This window comes from Cynocephalus volans, chromosome 12 (assembly GCF_027409185.1).
Source record: "Cynocephalus volans isolate mCynVol1 chromosome 12, mCynVol1.pri, whole genome shotgun sequence".
Lineage (NCBI taxonomy): Eukaryota > Metazoa > Chordata > Mammalia > Dermoptera > Cynocephalidae > Cynocephalus > Cynocephalus volans.
Window position 1 is genome coordinate 81550207 of NC_084471.1, and position 18669 is coordinate 81568875.

Here is an 18669-nt window from a genome sequence, read left to right on the forward strand (position 1 = left end):
TGATATAATATCCCATTGCACAGATATATCACATTTTGTTTACCCATTCATCAATTGATGGACATTTAGGTTATTTCTTCTTTTTGGTTATTATGAATAATGCTACTACAGACATTGCTGTATGTATTTTTGTGTGGACATATGTTTTCAATTTTTCTAAATAATACAAACTTGTAGTAGAAATTCTGGGTCATGTGGTAACCAAATGTTCTTTTTAAAAAGTAAAATACTGGGCCGAGCCCGTGGCGCACTTGGTAGAGTGCTGCGCTGGCAGCGCGGCGACGCTCCCGCCGCGGGTTCGGATCCTATATAGGACTGACCGGTGCACTCACTGGCTGAGTGCCGGTCACGAAAAAACGACAAAAAAAAAAAAATAAATAAAAAATTAAAAAAAAAATAAAAAAAAAGTAAAATACTGAATTCCCCTCTGCATGACAATTAATTTCTATAAGGTTTCCTTTCAAGGGAAGCTGCAAACAGATGACAGAATCCTCTAAGCTCCCAATGACAACTCATGTTGTGGCTGGTGAGATGACTGCCTTGCAGCAGAAAAGTCAGAATAATATCCTGACAATGTATCATGTGCCAGTCACTAGGCAGCCTCTTCACCAACATGTCTGTTTCTTTGCCTTTAAAAACAGTCATAACAAGAGCTAACATTTACTGAGCTATTATTCAGGGTTAGCTTACTCTTTGTCAATGCTAGTTATTATTATGATTCTTAATATCATCTTATTGATATTAAAATTCATTAGGGTAACAAAGGATAAACATCATGTGGACAGAAACTAAAAAAACAGCATCCTGGATGCCCCAGGAAGAGCTCTGACATTTGAGATAAGTGCCAAACCAATTGTCATTTCCAGGAAGTGAAGGAAGGAACAAGGACAGACTGCAGTAAAAAGGAACTATGCAGCAAACGCACGGATTTTTCCCATAGATATTTTAAATGCAAGTCTTACAACCTTACCTACATATTTTTTTTAAAGATTAAAAATAGTGATTACAGAGGATTAGTAGAACTGTTGTCAGGAAACAGTAAACCTACAAAATATTCAGGAAATGGTACCTAGTAGCCTGTAAGAATGAGAGGAAAGAGAACATCTGAAACAAGCACAAGGTGGATTTTAGAAAACATATCATATCCCACATATACAATGATGGCTACAATCATGGAAAGGTTCAATTGTCTTCAGTATGTGCTACTGAAGTAAATCACACCTATTAAATATATAAAAAAATTTAAGTTTCTGTTACTCAAAACATTCCTTATATGGGATCCTGATAGTGTTGACTAAACCAGGTTAGATGTAATAGCTTTGTGAGCAAGAAGCATCTTACTTTTCCAAGATGTATACAACAATTTTTAATGAATTACTCTTATGTGACTTGCTGACACTATAATACTCACTAAGAAAAGGTAGCGTTCTTGTGCTGATGTGTTCCGAGCGGCTAGTTTGAGGATCTGTCCTTCTTTTATTAATTCGTTTGAGGGATTTACAATGTCTTCTTCTTCTCCCAACATTTCATAAATCTCTAGGAGTTTCTTTAGGTTCTCCTAGGAAATTAAAACAAAACACAGCAAGATCAAATACAAGGAGGTTTCAACCTAGTGGCTTTAATAATACTCTGACCTCAACTAACAACTAAATAATTCAGAAGGGATTGGGAGTAAGCATACATTTTGGTACAAAATGCATCAGTTATCAGCAAGGTGAAACCTAAGTGAAGAGGGGAGAGATTATTCCAAATAATGTTAAACATTCTATAAACATTCGTTTTTGTTCACCTATATCAATTCAATTTGATTCAAACTTACAGATAATATTAGGATATATTATTGACAATTGTCTAACCAGAAGGTTCCTGTCTCCTCTGAAAACCACTTACCATTTTTCTTATTGCACTATTAGAATGGCTTGCTGCTGTAGATATAATTTCAAGTGATTCTAAATGAGAAAAAAAGAAAAGTAAATATATATGCCTTGTCCTTCCTGTACTACTAGACAGCTGAATAACATACACTAAAATAAGAAGAAATCTGAGACCAAAGACACCATAAAAGTACTGGCAATTTCCATGTAAAACTGGATACTTTCAAACGTTCACCTGTAAGCAGATTACTTAGAACGTGAAGGATATTTCTTTATAAAAAGTCATATACAATGATTAGCTCACAGATATATTTAATCCATAAGGGGCCTGCAAAATTAACAAGCCCTTAACAATATACACTAACTTGATACAAGGTACTTTGCCAGGTGCTTTCATACGTGTGTGTGTGTGTGTGTGTGTGTGTGTGTGTATCAATTAATTCTTACACAGCCTTGAACAGTAAGTATGTTAGCTCCATTTGGCAAATGAAAGAAATGAGGAAATGATGTGACTTGGCTAAGGTCACATGGCTATTATATCATAGTGTCAAATTTGAACCTAGTTCTTCTGAGTCAAAGCTCTCTATTTCAGCACTCGTAAATTCATGAGTAAATTAACCACTAAGCATAACCAATTTTGAAAAAATGCACTCTCAGTTCTAACCTGGGTCAGGTGAAAGGGAATCTTCTGTGCCAGTACTGGAGGGTTTGGTTGCTGGGGCAGGCGGAAGTGAGAGATGGGAATGGGACCTCTTTGGTATGGACATCTCAGGAGCTCCAGAGCTTGCTGGTGAAGAGCTGTGGAAGCCAAGGCCTCCTGCAGGATCAGCCCCAGGGAATACCTATCAATCCTAAATCATGTCCTGTTTTCTTCCTTTCTTTTCTGTCTTGTGAATACCGGCCTGCTTAATTCTGTTACGTCAATGCCATCACTTCTGGTCTACATTTTCTGTCTTCTTTGCACTGCTGAAAAGAATGCACTTTTGTCGCTTTCCCCTCTACTTTTAGATCTCTAAAAGCCCTCTGTGATTTCCTTGGAATTCTAGTGTAAGTAGCAGTGAGAAACCAAGAAGAGTTACAAAATGCTCTACTATGTCACCACCTTTCTCATTCTGACATAAGCATCTTAGGGGAAGTCAAGTCTTTGAGTATAGAAGAAACTGAATTTTTATTTATATTTTAGAGAACTATCCTGATGTGGGCAATTCTGTGTATTTAATACTGGATCCAGGATAGAGGGAGACAAAATAAGATGGGCCGGGAACACTGCTCAAGAGAACAGCTCAAGGAAGAAAAGCAGTGATTCTACCTCTAATTCCACCAGTAATTCTGCCACTAAAATCAAAACAAAACAAACAAAAAACATTCAGATGGGTGGAGAGTGGGGATGGGGCAGAGTTCCTAGGAAGTGGTGGGTTGGGGGAAGATGGCAAATCAGGTTCATTCTAAATTGTAGAAGAAAAGAGGGAAGAAGGGAAGTTTCTGTAGTCACCAAGTCACCTGGATGGTGGGTGAAACATGTCACAGACAGCATGTGTTCAAGAAAAGACTCAGGCTGTAAGACCAAAGATGATGTTTAGTATTCCTCATCTGTCACCAAGTTTCACTTATAATAGGAGACAATAAGTTATAAAGGTAGCATTGTTTTAAGACTGTGCACTAGTACTGTTAGTACTTGTTGAATATCAAGCCATTTCTATTTCTTAAATTTACATTTATCCTTTTACAGTTAACTGATTTTTAAAAGTGCATGAGAAAGCTAAGTATTATAGAAACTGTAAGCCTTGAAAAAGTCTTTCATTATAATCTAATAAAAAAATCAAAGGACAACTAACAGAACTGGAATGAAGTTTCCTTGAGGAAAATTTTATTGGAAAGTAAAATGCACCATTTCCTTATATGCATTATGGTAGGTGAGGCTTTATTTTTACTAGTAAATGTCATCTTAGCTTTCTTGATATGGAACAACCTAATTAAACAGTGGCACTTATAATTCTGAATGGTTGTGTTCTTCCTCTGAAAAAGTAATTGTATGGTGCTGTTCCAAATGTCTCCAAGATTATAGTTTTATATTTCAGTTAGTGATTAACATGAAACTAGCATCAGAAATGCGATTTGCATTGCTCTAAACTTGTGATCATGGCTCAAAAGTGACTTGCCTAATTAAAGCATTGATAACAATTTCCAGTGAGATTGTTTTCTCACAGCAATATTTGACTCAAGTAGCTATGAGACATATCTCACTTTGGAACCATTGGGCTGCTTTGGCCACTTGATTACCCAATAATGGGGACAAAAAAAAAAAAGCATTTACTCTTAGCATCATTCCAGTCCAGGGAATCAGCGGGCAGTTTCCTTAGGTAGTCCTTAAGGAGCATCTCATACCGGGGTATCCGCTGAACAGGTTCCAGCATGTGATGCTGCAAAGTTAAGCTCCCACAGATCTTTTGTTTCTGTAACAAGAAAGGTTTTTTTTTTAAAAAAATTTTTTTTAAATTAGTTTAACCAGTCTAAAAACCCACTGTAATATAGAACTTTCCTCAAGGATGGTATTTTCCTATAAAGTATGGCTATGCATCACCTGCATTAGATATATCTGGGGTGCTTTTAAAAATGCAGATTTCTGAACCCCACCCCAACCTATGAAATCACAACTTTTGGGGAAAGACATTGAGGATATGCATTTAAAAGTACCCCATATTCTTATAATTTTAAAGTTTGAGGACCACTAATCTAGTGTAAGAACAGAAAGAAAAAAAAAATCAAGAAGAATTTTAAACAAGAAAATTCCAGATTGCTGACAACCACATCATTAGTCACTACAAGGGTTTGTGAAGTCATATTATTAAATCATTCTACAGAGATATTCAAAAGATGCACGTGTTTAATGAGGTTCACTAAGCACAACTGTATTAAATGACTTTGGACTCAGCAGAAATTATTTCTTAATAAGGTTATCATAAATGTCATTTCCTTTGAACTTTAAAAAGACTCCACAAGGAAGAATGACTAGTTCTGCCATCTTGTTATTGATCAGAAAATTTTAATTTTTCATTAGGTCACGGCATTCTTTTTCATTAGAAACCAAACTCTATAAATAGATCTCTATTTCTCAGGGCAAAATTAAGGCTGTATCACTTGCTTTCAATAGATGTTAACATAAGAGAGGGAAAAATAAGATGTATTCCTGTTCATATGAAACAAAGCAGAAATCCCATTAAAATATTTACTGAACTCGTACCATGATCAAGGCACTACAGGGTATACAAGTTGTATTAACACGTAGTTTTTGCATTCAGAGCAAACAAGTAACTGAAGGAGCATTGAACACAACCTCTGCTAAGTGCAGGCTTTGGTGGGAAGGGAAGACGACTAGGGGGTGAGTGCGGGGAGAAGGACCTGGGAGCACAGGCCCAAGGCAGTGAGGCATGAAACAAGTTCACCAAAAGGAAACACTTGGGATTTTGTGGTAACGAGCTAAACACAGGGAAATAGGGTGAGGAAGAAAAGGTAATACGAGATAATAACACCAAGGACCTTCAGAGCCAAGCTGAGTTTAGACTTGCTTCATCGAATTCAGCTTTTCGTGCAAGGAAGTGATATCATTAGATTTGAGCTCTATTAAGATTAACCTACTGCAGAGTGGTTTCACGGGGATGTGGAGAAACAAGTATTGTAAGACCAGGAAAAAGGTAATAAGGCCTGAAATTGTCACAGAAGCTGAGGGAATAACAGCTTCCCTTAGCAAAGTATAAGATGTTAATTGTACAGGTTTAATGATCTCATTTGATTTTTCCCAACAAACCAATTATATATATCCAGGAAAATATTACTGATCCCCAAATTTTTACATGAAGAAACTGTGGCTCAGAGAAATTAGGAGAGTGTTCTAAGGTCAAGCGACTGAAAGTGGCAGATGAGGATTCTAAAACAGTTTGATTCTGAATCTACCACTCTTCTCACAGCCCATGTAACTTCCTCATAACATGGAGAAGACAGACATTGCAGAATTTGATAAGACATGAAGGACTATGCAACAAGCACTATGGTAAGCATCTTGAATACATTATCTCACAGGCAAATAAATACATACAGAGAATGAGGAGACGTGACAAATCAAAGATAAAGCCAAGTTGCCAAGCTCTGGTAAAGAGAGAATAATGCAGTCATCTAATAAACCCAATCACATATCAGAATTATCTACCCTGTACAAGGTACAAAAAGTCAGATGGAAAAAATGCTTATGAGCTAAAGACAGGAATAGAACATGCTGACTTGTTCTGACAACAATATGTTCATACATAAGTGTGTAAACAGCACTCAGCCATTTGTTACTGGAGTCTTGAGGTAGAGGACTAGATCTGAAATGCCAACCACAGAGGCATCCGTCTAGCATGACGTAGAAATATGATATCACTTAGGGTGTAAAGAGAAAGAAGATTGCAGAGGGCAAGGCTTGTGTTCTGCCCACCTTTCTATATTAGCAAAAAGGGCTTGAGAAAGAATCAAAGGAGGAGGCAGTGTTGAGAAAGGCATAATAGGGCTTAATCATGAAAGAAAAGAGATGTGGATAGAAGACGTAAAAGGGCCCAGTGGACGTGAAAATGATGTGGTCTTTAAATGTGTTTTTGTACCCACAGGCCAGTCCATCAGCAGAGGACAGAAGCTGGCCCTAGATAGTTAAACACCTCATGCAATAATAGTTACCCCTAACCTACACAGACATATATGCACAACCCCTAGAAAGCACAAGAATATTCAACAAAAAACTGAGTGGAGGTATCAGCAACTACACATCAGAGAGAGATTTTACAGATTTAGTCTAAAGAAGTTATTAAACAAAGAAACACACAAAAGTAATCACAACCACTTTCAGTGGGGCAAATTAGAAACCAGAGTTGCTACAATAGGTTATCTAAAAGGTCCAATATTCAGCAAAAATTGTGACATATTCAAAGGCACAGTAAAGTATGACCTATAATGAAAAAAAAGTCAGTCAATAGAAATTGTCTCCGAGTGTCCCAAGATGTTGGATGTGGATGACAAAGGTTTTAATTGCTATTATAAATGTTTTCAAAGAAATGAAGTAATGTTCGATGAATTCAAGAAAAATATGACAACAATGAATACACAAGTAGCAATTTTAAAGGAGGAGAGAGACACAATAAAAAAAACCAAATGGAAATTCTGGAGTTGAAAAGTATAACAACTAAAATTAAAATTCACTACATAGGCTCAACAGCTTGTTTTTTTTTTTTTGCAGCTGGCCTGTACAGGGATTGAACCCTGGATCTTGGTTTTATCGGCACCATGTTCTAACCAACTGACCTAACTAGCCAGCGCATCAACAATAGATTTGAGATGACAAAGAATCAGGAAATTTGAAGAAAAGTTAATAGAAATTATACAATCTGAAGGTCAGAGAGAAGACTGAATAAAAATGAAGAGTTTCAGAAACTTGTGGGATAACATTAAGAATACCAGCATTTGTGTAAAGGAAGTCACACTCTCACACACACACACACACACACACACACACACACACACACACACGGTATTGTTGAATTTAAAACATATAAAAATGTAATGTACATATGACACTAAAAGCACAGAGCATGGAGGAGGGAATAGATCTGTATCAGAGCAAAGTGTCTATATTTTACTAGAATTAAGGTTAGTATATTCTGAAGTAGACTATCAGTTAAGATGCATATTGTAATCCCAAGAGCAACCACTAGGAAAATAACTCAAAAATAGTTTAAAACTTAGAGGAATTAAAATGGTAAAATAAAAAATATTTATATAACACAGAAGAAGGCAGTGAACAGGCAACAGAATCCCCAGCCCAAGAATCTTAGGGTGATCCAAAAAATTTAATATTTAAACTGCAAAGAATAAATTATTAACAATTTTGACTAGAGAATCAAATTGAAATTACTATGATATTATTGAAATGCATTATCTAAGTTTGGTGAAACAGAAGAAAATCAGGATACTGATATAAACGGATAAAGAAAAAGGAAAATGGTATTTCTAAAATCTCAGGGTTTATCGTAGTCATTCTTTATCCATTTATAATCTTCCCAACACTTCAATCTCTGAAAGAATGCAGGAGAGGCACAGACCTGAAGGGGAACTAACTCACTTTGTAAATTCATGTAGACCCTAATACAGCCAGCCTCTGCTGGTCTCAAAACCAAATGGAGAATTTACTGCTTAGTATGTAGCATGTGTTTCGTAAACATTTAAACTTTGCAGAGATGATCTCTGTGTAATTCAGAGTAGAATGAATTTTGGCTGGGTATTTCACTCTAGATCTCAGTTTTGGATCTAGAAGACCATATGATTTGTATGGAAAAATTAATTCATAGCCTTGAACAAAACAGTCCTATTACCTGAATTTCTTCGACCACTGATTTGAACTGGGGAATTCGTTCTGTCATGTTTTTAACCAATTCCATTGCATTATCAAATCCCTTTACATATTCTCCATACATCTTAAGGAATGGCGCCAATTTCTGAAGGATGTCTCCGATCCTGGGGGTAGTTTCCCTGTATCAAATATAGAAACAGGTCATTAAGACTTCTTACAGAATGAGTGAATTAACAGGATTCCAGATGAAGTAATCACTTTCTACAAACACCCTGTGCTTTATCAGATCTACTTTGCTGTGAGACTGCTGTGAGACTCACCTTTTTAAGGGGAGCTTAGGAATGGCATAGTAAAGAGGCAGAGGCTGTCGAATTCTTGAAGCTCCAGATTACCCGATACCTTGTCTCTACTAGTCAAAAATAGTTTGAAAAGCAGAGATGAAATTCTTGTCAGCTAAAGCTGAAAATGTACCACAACTTCTATCAGCGGTCTTTAATACAAGAAATTTAGTACAAATGTCTAGCTATAGTTGTGTATGAGATTTCTATTTCGACTTAAAAGCTGAAAAACACAGCATCTTGTATGACTGCCTTAGACATATCATGTACTATGTACTCCTCTTACCATTCTTGCATTCGTTTCTCCAGCTCTGGCAATAGGAATTTACTATGGAAGGCATTTATTGATGAAATATTAGAAAAGATTTTATTCACTGTCTCTGCAGGAAAAGAACCTCGGTTTGCTTCTTCCAATAGTTTGCAGTAAAATACCTGAATAAGAGAATAAAGCAAACATTACTTAAATGTATTGGTTAACCACCTAGCATTGTGCTAGGCACATAGTGAGCTCTTAGTTACTTTTTGTTGAATAAATGGAAAAGTTCATGGTTCAAGAAATCAATCATCATTTGAAATGTAGGAGTGACTATATACTTTAATCTAGAAGAAACACATATTAGAACACTTTGATTGTAACCTAAACTATGTCCCTATCTGTGGGACATTAAGGCAAATATTTTACCTTTTCTGTGCCAGAGAATTTCCAGGTGTGGTTAATAGGATTTACCCTTCCTACCCACAGCTAGAGTTAAGAGGTGTGAAAACAATACATATACACAAAATAACTGTGGTACTTTTCACTTCTCTTTATGTTTTGAATAACTTCTGTGGCACTTATTACATACTGCCTTTATTGTAGTTTGTTGAGATAAATCTCACTTCTCCTATTAAAATAGTATGCCCTTGTGAAGGGGGGACATTCTGATTTAGTTCTCAAAATAGAATATGTGCTTAATAACTGTCCAAATGAGTGAACAAAATATTTTAGTTCTCAGATGTTTACTTGCTCTTTATTAAGTAATAATGAACGATAACTTGAAACACTGATATGTGCAGAAAATCTTCTCCCATAGACAAGGACAGGTATCTTGAAGACATTAAAAAACAATTTGCAGTCTTGGCTATACTCCTCTAGGGCTACTATACCTCTTAATTGCCATTCTGTTAAATGTGGGCAGAAGGAGGTCTGTTCCTTCAAAATGTCCAGATGGTTGTTAATTCTCTAAATTCACCTCCACTGCATTTTCTTGGGAGGTACACAAAATTATGTCCTTAGAGACTCCAGTACATAGGATACTGTAGTAATTAAAGCTCTAAAATTCTAAAAGGTCAGCAACAGTAGCTGACAAGTTAATTTACCTTAAAAAAGACAAACATACAATTTGATAAGAGGAAAAAACATCTCCACTATAGGAATACCTAAAATTTTCAGGTATATTATTCCCATGAGGAAGATAAGTTGTTTCAATGATGTAAATTCCACATGAATTGATTTTGCATATGATGAATTTCTTTGAAAAATGAGTATTTGAGTCACCAAATCATTATTACAAAGAACACAAGCCTTAAACTGGCTCCTCAAGGCTCACCCTACAAGGTATGTATTTCACTCTTGGAACCAATGATAAGTAGGTGTGCCTAGGACTGTCTGTTTCCATGAAATTCCCAGTTTTTCAGTGGTAGAAGTGGGACAATTCTTACAACTAATGCTCAAATATGACAGCTTTCTCTTTAACAAGAGGAGTCTGTATTAACAGACAATCTACCAATTGTCCTGTTCTTTATTGCTGAAACAGCATTGACACCTTAGTTTTCAACAGTTATTTTTACAGTGCATTCTAAACCTTTCCGAATGTGTACTTGAAATGATACAAGACTATACCATTATGAAAGTATGAAATGTGATAAACTAGATTTACACAGTCAACAAATATTAACTGGGCAACTTTATGTCAGGTACCATATTTAGATTATAATAGTAATATGGCCCCCAGGATCACAATAAATAATTAAGAAGCAGACTAGTGTTTAAGGTTACATGATACTGATAAAGGTATTTTGTGACTTGTACAGAAAGAAACCACTACTCTTTACAAATTACAAAATGTTTATACCTAGTGAATTCACTAATGAAGTGGAAAGTGACAGAGATTTCCTCGAGCAAGTGGCTTTCACTAGCCAAAAACAGTCAGGCCCTTTGGAGTTTCTAAAACACTTTAATGACTAGGTTAAAATGACAGACAATGCAAAACATAAAGTAATTCTGAAAGTGAAAATATTACCTGATCTAAGAGGTCAAGTCGGTTGACATAAGCTCTTTCTGTAAGCAAAAGTTCATTGGCTATTTTGTGAAGTTTTTGCTCATTAGTCTCCTAAAAATAGAACAGAAAATCACACATTAGGAAAGAAATATTGGACAATATTTCTCAAGTAATAAACACTTCATCAAACGGTTTTATCAGAACCCATTTCTCAAGCTTCTCGGGAACCCAATCCCTTTCAGCTATCAAGGAACATCTAACTGGAAATGAACAAAATTAGAAATGAGCAGTCTGCTAGATGCAAACTACAGCTGCTTCCTTGACCTCTGCAGCAGTTAACAGTATCATCCGCATTTTCCTTGAAACATCTTTTTCAGTCCCCAGCACTATCCTCTTACTTTCCACATTTTCCCTACCTCTCTCAGGCTACTCTTTGGAAATGATTTCATCACTCTGTCAGACATCTTGCCTAATTATTAGCTCTATGCACATAACTTTTTTCCTTTTAAGAAAATATTTCATTATGAAAAATTTCAATCACATATAAGAGTAGAGAAAATAGTGAGATGAACCCCCAAGTGTCCACCATGGAGATTCAACAAACAACTATCAGTTCACTGTTAATCTCGTTGCATCTATCCCCCCCCCACCTCTTTCTTCCCATATTATTTTAAATTAAATCCCACTTTATTATTTCCTCAATATATCTTTATTTACCCTATAAATATATTTGTATAACCTTCCTAGTACAGAACTTTTTTGTGTGTTAGCTGCTCTATCTCCTGTCTTTACTACAATGCTTCAATAAAAACATTGGTATTTCATAAATATTGCACAATAAATGAATGAATGAGTAGCAGGTTCACATACATAACTACTGTTGGATATTTATTACTACTTTTACATGCTGTCAACATAAGACCAAACTTATCTCTTTCAGAAAACCTCTACCCTACCACCAACCCCGTACTTTCCCATCCTAGTAATAGTACCATCCCTTTCCAGTTATCTGGCTTTGGAATGTTGAACTGCTTTAAAATTAGTTCCCTCCCATGAAATCCAGACAGCTGCCAAGTCCTATGCACGATATTATGTCTTTAGCATTTATCTTTTTTTTTCTTTTTTTTTTCCCCAACCGGTAAGGAGATCGCAACCCTCAGCATGGTGTGGTCTGCACCACGCTCAGCCAGTGAGCGCACCGGCCATCCCTATATAGGATCCGAACCCGCGGCCTCGGCGCTACCAGCGCTGCACTCTCCCAAGTGAGCCACGGGGCTGGCCCAGCATTTATCTTTTAAGTTCTCATCACTGCCACCCTGCTTTGCTCAAATCATCTTGAGCCCAGGCCAATCAACAGTTTCTAAATGATCTGATTCCATTATTTCTTGGCTCTAATTCATCTTGTATATTGCTAAATGTGGAATCTTTCTAAAACTTTGCTTTGCACATATAACCAAACTCCCCCTAGAAAGAAACGCCTTCAGTAGTCCTCCTCTCACTGACAGGATCAAATCCAGACTCTATGTACCATTCAGGCTTGTTCAAACCTCTACTCACTCAAACTCTTTCCCATTGTATCTTCATGGGCACCTTTCCCTCCAAACACACCAATCTAACACGTCTGATCATTATCCAAGCATGTCCCTGGCCACCCCCAAACCTTTCTTCTCTCCATCTTCCCTGCCTGGCATATGTTCTTCCTGTCTCTCTCTAGGTATCTCTAACACTTACTTTGCTTTGGATGGCCTGCTAAATTTCCGTTCCTTGTCCATGGAGACTTCTTGAACTATTTAAAGCCCTTGGGCTTGGTCCAATTAGAATGCAGTTTATATTTCATAAGTAAATCTTTACATTGACAAAGTTCTACCTCGTACTTTGCTGAAATACCCATTCACTGTAAGAGATTATAAAGTATAATAAGGGTTTAGGAAAAACACTTGTAGCAAAGTATGCCACAGTATATTTTAATCCAGCATCGAATTTGTGTATAAATGCAACATTTTAAACTGTATGTGAAATGCTATTAAGTTCCAAGAATGCTACATTGTGTTCAGCACACATGAGATCAACTTTATGCTTTACATGCAATATCTGTGCTAATGTGGAAAGTTAACGTATTGCCTCTTAGAACTGGAATGAGGTATTTTTATGTGAAGTCTAAGTGAAGTAATATAGCAGTGGTTAAATAATTTGTGGTTTCAGAAATAGTGAAATAAGAAGTATGTAGTCATCATGTTCCACAATTAGTCAAGGTTTTCATTGAACTTAATAAATTCAGGGTAAAGTACTGGCTCTGCTGGTTGCCTGCCCAGCATCCTTTCCCTCCAGTGGCCCCATTTCTTAATAGCATCGGATTTGGTTAATGCAAATACCTCACTACTATGCAGCCATTTCCTTTGGGGGACTTGAATGGTATAAGAATCAGAGTACACAATGACTGGTTCAAGCCAATGAGACAAGAGGAAACATGCTGAGAGCTCTGTCAGTAGGAGGCTCCCTACTCTCCAGAGAGAGCCACAGGAAACAAGTTCTCTCTTTGGGGCTCCACATGAATGAGGGTACAGGTAGGCTTAAGTGCTATGAGCAGCCATCCCATAACCACAGGGATGAAGACAATAAACTTCATTATTGTTTAGGCCAAGCTGAGTGTTACTGGTGGACACAAGCATCCTGATTAATACAGAAAACTTAAATACTGTGATACATATGCAGTATCTTCCATGAAACTGAAAAACTTCCACATAATTTTTAAGCAATTACAACTTACAGAGGGAAAAGACATAAAAGTTAAATACTTAGTGAAATAAAAATGTGACTTTTGAACCTGTAATAAGTGAACACAAATGCATAGTGAATATTTAAACCTATCAACATTTCAGAAGAAAAAGAACTTTGCTATCCTTTATACTCACAAGAAATACTCCCCACAACACTCTAAACCCGTTGTTTGTTTTTTAAAGCCAGAGCTATTGAGGCAGAACTTGCAAACAGTAAAAGGAATTTTGACAGATGCATATGATCATGTAATCACTACCACAATCAAGATATAGAATGTTCCTATCATGCCTAAATTTTTCCTGGGCCCCTTTGTTAGTCAAACCCCTCTCCATTCCCAGGATCCCACAACCAGCTCCTGGTAGCCCTTGATCTGTCCTTTTCCAGAATGTTGTGTAAATGGAATCACACTGTATGTGCCTTTTGAGTCTTGCTCTGTCACTTAGCAAAATGCATTTGAGATACATCCATGTTGTTATTAATATCAGTAGTTTATTCTTTTTTTTTTTTTTTTTTTTTCCGTGACCGGCGCTCAGCCAGGGAGTGCACCGGTCATCCTTATATAGGATCCGAACCCGCGGCGGCGGGAGCGTCGCCGCGCTGCCAGCGCAGCACGCTACCGAGTGCGCCACGGGCTCAGCCCAGTAGTTTATTCTTTTCAAGCCCTTAGTTTTATTCCAACAGTGATGATTTATCTAATTTACTCACTCTCACTCTTTTATATACTCTGATTCTAGAATTCTTTATAGAAAGCAACCCAGAACTTGTGCCATGATAAAATAATACATCTTTCACAAGTCAGAGAATATGTTAACCAACAAGTCATACCGTCTATTATTGCTACACAATGAAGTCACCTCTGAGGTCTTCCACAATCGTACACAATCTTTTGCTGACTACAAAGCATACTTTAGCTGAACTTGGCAAATTGTGGATATTCTGGTAATATTTTACTAAATCCAAGGGGAATGCCAGCAGTTATTAGCAAAAGCTATGCTTCTTCCACACAGACGGTCTTCTACCCTTCAGGTCCCTGACCTTGCCAAAGCCAACACAAAGATAAGCAAAAGTAAGCTTGCTGACATACAGCTTAATCACTCACTTAGAGGTTTGCAGAAAAGTTACTAGGGATTCTGTGGTGAAGATGACGAAACCATGGACTCAACGAGCCTGGCTTTAGGTTAATCACAATAATATCACCATAATAAGAACAGCTAACACTTATTCACTGATTGCTTGTTACGTGCCAGATACTGTCACAGGTACTTTACATAAATTGACTAATCCTTACAACAATTCTATAAAATAGGTACCATTATTATTCCTATTTTACAGGCAGCACATGCATAAACACGCATGTGCAAACACACACAAAACAACAAAAAATCCTGCGGTTCAAAGAGGCCAGATAATTTACCCGAGGTCACTTAGGTTACTGTATCAGATTCCAATCATATAAAAGAGTACATGATTTTAAGTCACTATACAGTACATAATTTGGCTTTCTCTCACCCTTCTTTGAAACAAAAAATAAGACTGTGACATGTGCCTATAAGCAGAGAAAATAAAAAATATCTGTTTACAAAATCCACCTAAAAATGGAAATGTGGTACCTACTATAGATTTTAATATTTTTTCCAACAAATTCTATTTAAAGCAGACTTCTCAGATGTACAAAATTCAGTCATTTTGATGTAATAATAATAATAATGGCTTCCAACTTTAAAAATTACTTATTTACTGGAATTCATCTTTGAGTACATTTAAGGAGAAATATATAATCTGTCTGCATGCATGAGACTCTAATATTCTATTAGACTTATGCATAAATAATGGATAAAGTAGATTTAAAATTGCTGGTACATTGGGGCTCTCACCTAATATATTTTTTTTAAATAGGAAAGTTAAACAGGTAAATTCTGTTTCTTAATATTTGCCACTTCAAAATTATATAACTCTTACTTTGTGCTTATCACTTTAGTCATTTATTCTTGTGATTCTTTGGGAAGCAGTAATTGCTACAAGATATTGATTTAATAAATAATCCCATTTTCTTCTACTAGACTCTGATAAACAGGTTTAACTTTTCAAGATAATTTATAAATACTTGTAAATTATAACTTTTAGTAAATACTGTTAAATTGAAAAAGATACACTCCTAAAGTATACAATTAATTTTTCTCTTCCTGCTTAATGTACTCCCTGGGCTGTTATTGTTGTCTTCACACCTCCAGTGCCCTTTGGGAGAGATCTGTTCTCTTCTCCCCAGGATTAGGTTCAGCCTGTGAGTCGCTGTACCCGCTGGCTCATGAATGAACTGCAGTATCAGTTCTGCCTCCTCATTTGCAGATATCACCAGCTCCTGCAGCTCTTTTCAGACCTTTTGGCATGACACTCCCATATGGCAGGAGGCAGGACAAAGATCCCCCACTGCGGCTCACAGAGTTCATTAACTGGATAGGCAGAACACACTCATGTGGAGCCAGTGATTCATTCTTCAAAATCTTTGCCATTTGCCCTGCCACATGTCTCAAAACTACCAAGCAGAGGAGCAGTCTGGGAAGAATTGTTTAAATGCTAATGAACAATTACAGCTTCCTGAAAGATGCTTTAAGGGCAAAATCTTCAATTTTTAAAAAACAAATCTGATACTGATATGATGCTTTATAATTCTTCAGTATATGTTCTCATATGTGATTTCGTTTTAAGCAAACAGTATTTGTCTTCTAAAAACATTTACTCAAAACTCCTAATGTTCTCACAGCTTTTCTCATATATATTTATTAGAGGTTATATTTAAAACAATATATATGTAAATGACCTAAGTAAATAAATTATCAGGTGTTTCTAAGACCAGATGACTGTTTCTCAATCCTGGGGAGTTTACTCAAATCTGCTGTCGGTTAATTACATTCTTCCATGAAGAAGGAGGGTGTGGCTTTGGATAGGTACATGTATCTCTGTGTTCCATGAAGCCCATTCTCTCATAAAAAGTTCAGTCAGCTTAGGGAATAAACATTTGGTTTTCTTTTGCATCACAATCCATGAGATGCATCAAAATGTTGATATGTCATTTTATGTCTTGCCAGACATCAAAGTCTTCTATGTGGCTCCAGGTGGTAATTTAAAATGAGATCACAATGATATGTGAAAGTCACATAATTGGCCTATCATCTGAAAAAGCATCTTAAAATCTCTAACTGGTATTAGACACCTTCATTCTATAATAGTCCATAATTCTACAGATTCTTTCTCCCTAAACTAAAGAGTGGGGAAATGAATGGAACCTACCACAAGTGAGAGACAGTGACAGCCACCACTATTTATTGACTACTTATTGCATACACTACTATATGTGCTTCACATGAATTATTGCATGTAATTGCCCTCATTTTACAGACAAGGAAGCTATGTCTTTGCAAGGCTAGGTAACTGGCCCAAAGTCATACAGCTAGTATGTGACTGAGCCAGGATTCAAACCCAGGTCTGTGAAAACAAGTTCTTGCTCTAATACAGCCTTTTGTACGAAGAGAAATCCCTGTGGATTTTGGAAACAAGAAAACCAGAAGGTAGAGGAATAAAACACAGATTTCATGTTCAAATAAGATCATGTAATAATGGCATAAAGGAGGGCATGGGGTCTCATGGAATTTATTACCAGGTTCACATTATATGTTAAAAAAAAAAAAAAGAATACCCACTTATGATACACATGTTACTCCTTTCCAAGTGTTTTGCAATATAGTGTCACAAGCATACAGTCTGTTACTTTAGCATGATCCTTCAGGAAGCTTTGGGAGGAAAGTCCAAGCTTACTTGTGACCCAGCACCAATATTTTCCAAAATGTATGTCCTCCACCCTATCCCATTCAAAATTTGAATGAGGCAGGAGAATAGAAAAATGAGCACTTTTAATTTGAACGTTTAAATTACATCCTTTTGAGATTTGATGGGGAGGAGTGAGAATTAGAGCTTGCACAGAGAAGAAAATTTTGATGATTTGCACAAGATCAGACAGGAAGTAAGTAGTGGCAAAGGGAGAACAACTTTGGTCTTCTTGAACCCCATTTAGTATATGTTAGAATAAATTGTCCTTTGGGTTTTGCAGAAATTAAAGAACAAGCACCAAGAAGAATGTATACACACATTTAATAACTGAATTAACCTATCTCAAAAGTGTAGGTAGAGCATCAAAGTAATTCACTCATTTATAAATACTTCTGATGATAATTCTCTGGAGTTAAAACCTTGTGCATACTATGAGAGTGCCTCACATGGTAACAGCCAGTGGTTCTCAGGCAAGAGAAATAAACAAAATATAGAAAACCTAAGTTAAAAAAGAAGAGGCGTGCAAATTTATCTCTGTGCATCCCACAGAGGGCACCTCGCTTTAAAAGAGAACTGATAGAGAGGTGCTGGGGTATTCACCAGGCAGAATATGTTGAATTTTGGATTTATTAAATGATTTCTCAGATCTTGAGTCTATTCATCTTAACTTACAAGTAAGGGTGGATAGGGTGAAGGATCGTATGTTTATTTAACAATTACATAACTCTTAGGCATCAAGGCATTGTTCTAAGTACGTTACAACTATTAAATGACCTACGCTTGTAACAATGTTATGAGGTAGATACATTATCTTCCTTTTACAGATGAGGAAACAGAGGTACAGAGAGGTTTAAGTGACCAGCTCAGGGTCACAGAACTAGTGAGTGGCTAGGATTGGGTTCAAACCTCGAGTCTGGCTCTTGAGTCTGTGCTCCTGACCACCAGGTCATGTATGGTATATGGCTCTCTTCCAGTTGTTTTGAAAGGCACATACAACAACTCCTGTTTTCAAGATCTTACCTGTCCATTTCTCCCACACCCGCACAATACTGGATCTTTCTGTACAGTGTGACCTCCAATCGCCCACTCTTTCTCAATTCTCCTGGTTCATTTCAACATTCAACTAAATCCCATCCTTTGCTCTTGTCATCCCCTGTTCTCCTGGCACTGCTGATGTGCTGATCCTGGCTAACTCCCGCTCCAAGTTTGCTTTGACTCTT

General features: G+C 36.7%; 1 protein-coding gene across 1 annotated transcript in view; it reads right to left on the reverse strand.

Moving 5' to 3' along the window:
• Positions 1-18669, reverse strand: part of FGD4 (FYVE, RhoGEF and PH domain containing 4) — a 188867-nt gene that overhangs the window by 19583 nt on the left and 150615 nt on the right. The window contains exons 5-10 of the mRNA XM_063075540.1: positions 10868-10957; positions 8872-9017; positions 8270-8426; positions 4189-4327; positions 1891-1949; positions 1412-1558 (exon numbers count right to left, since the gene is read on the reverse strand). Coding sequence (XP_062931610.1) covers positions 1412-1558; positions 1891-1949; positions 4189-4327; positions 8270-8426; positions 8872-9017; positions 10868-10957 — 738 coding nt within the window. The remainder of the gene's footprint in view (positions 1-1411; positions 1559-1890; positions 1950-4188; positions 4328-8269; positions 8427-8871; positions 9018-10867; positions 10958-18669) is intronic.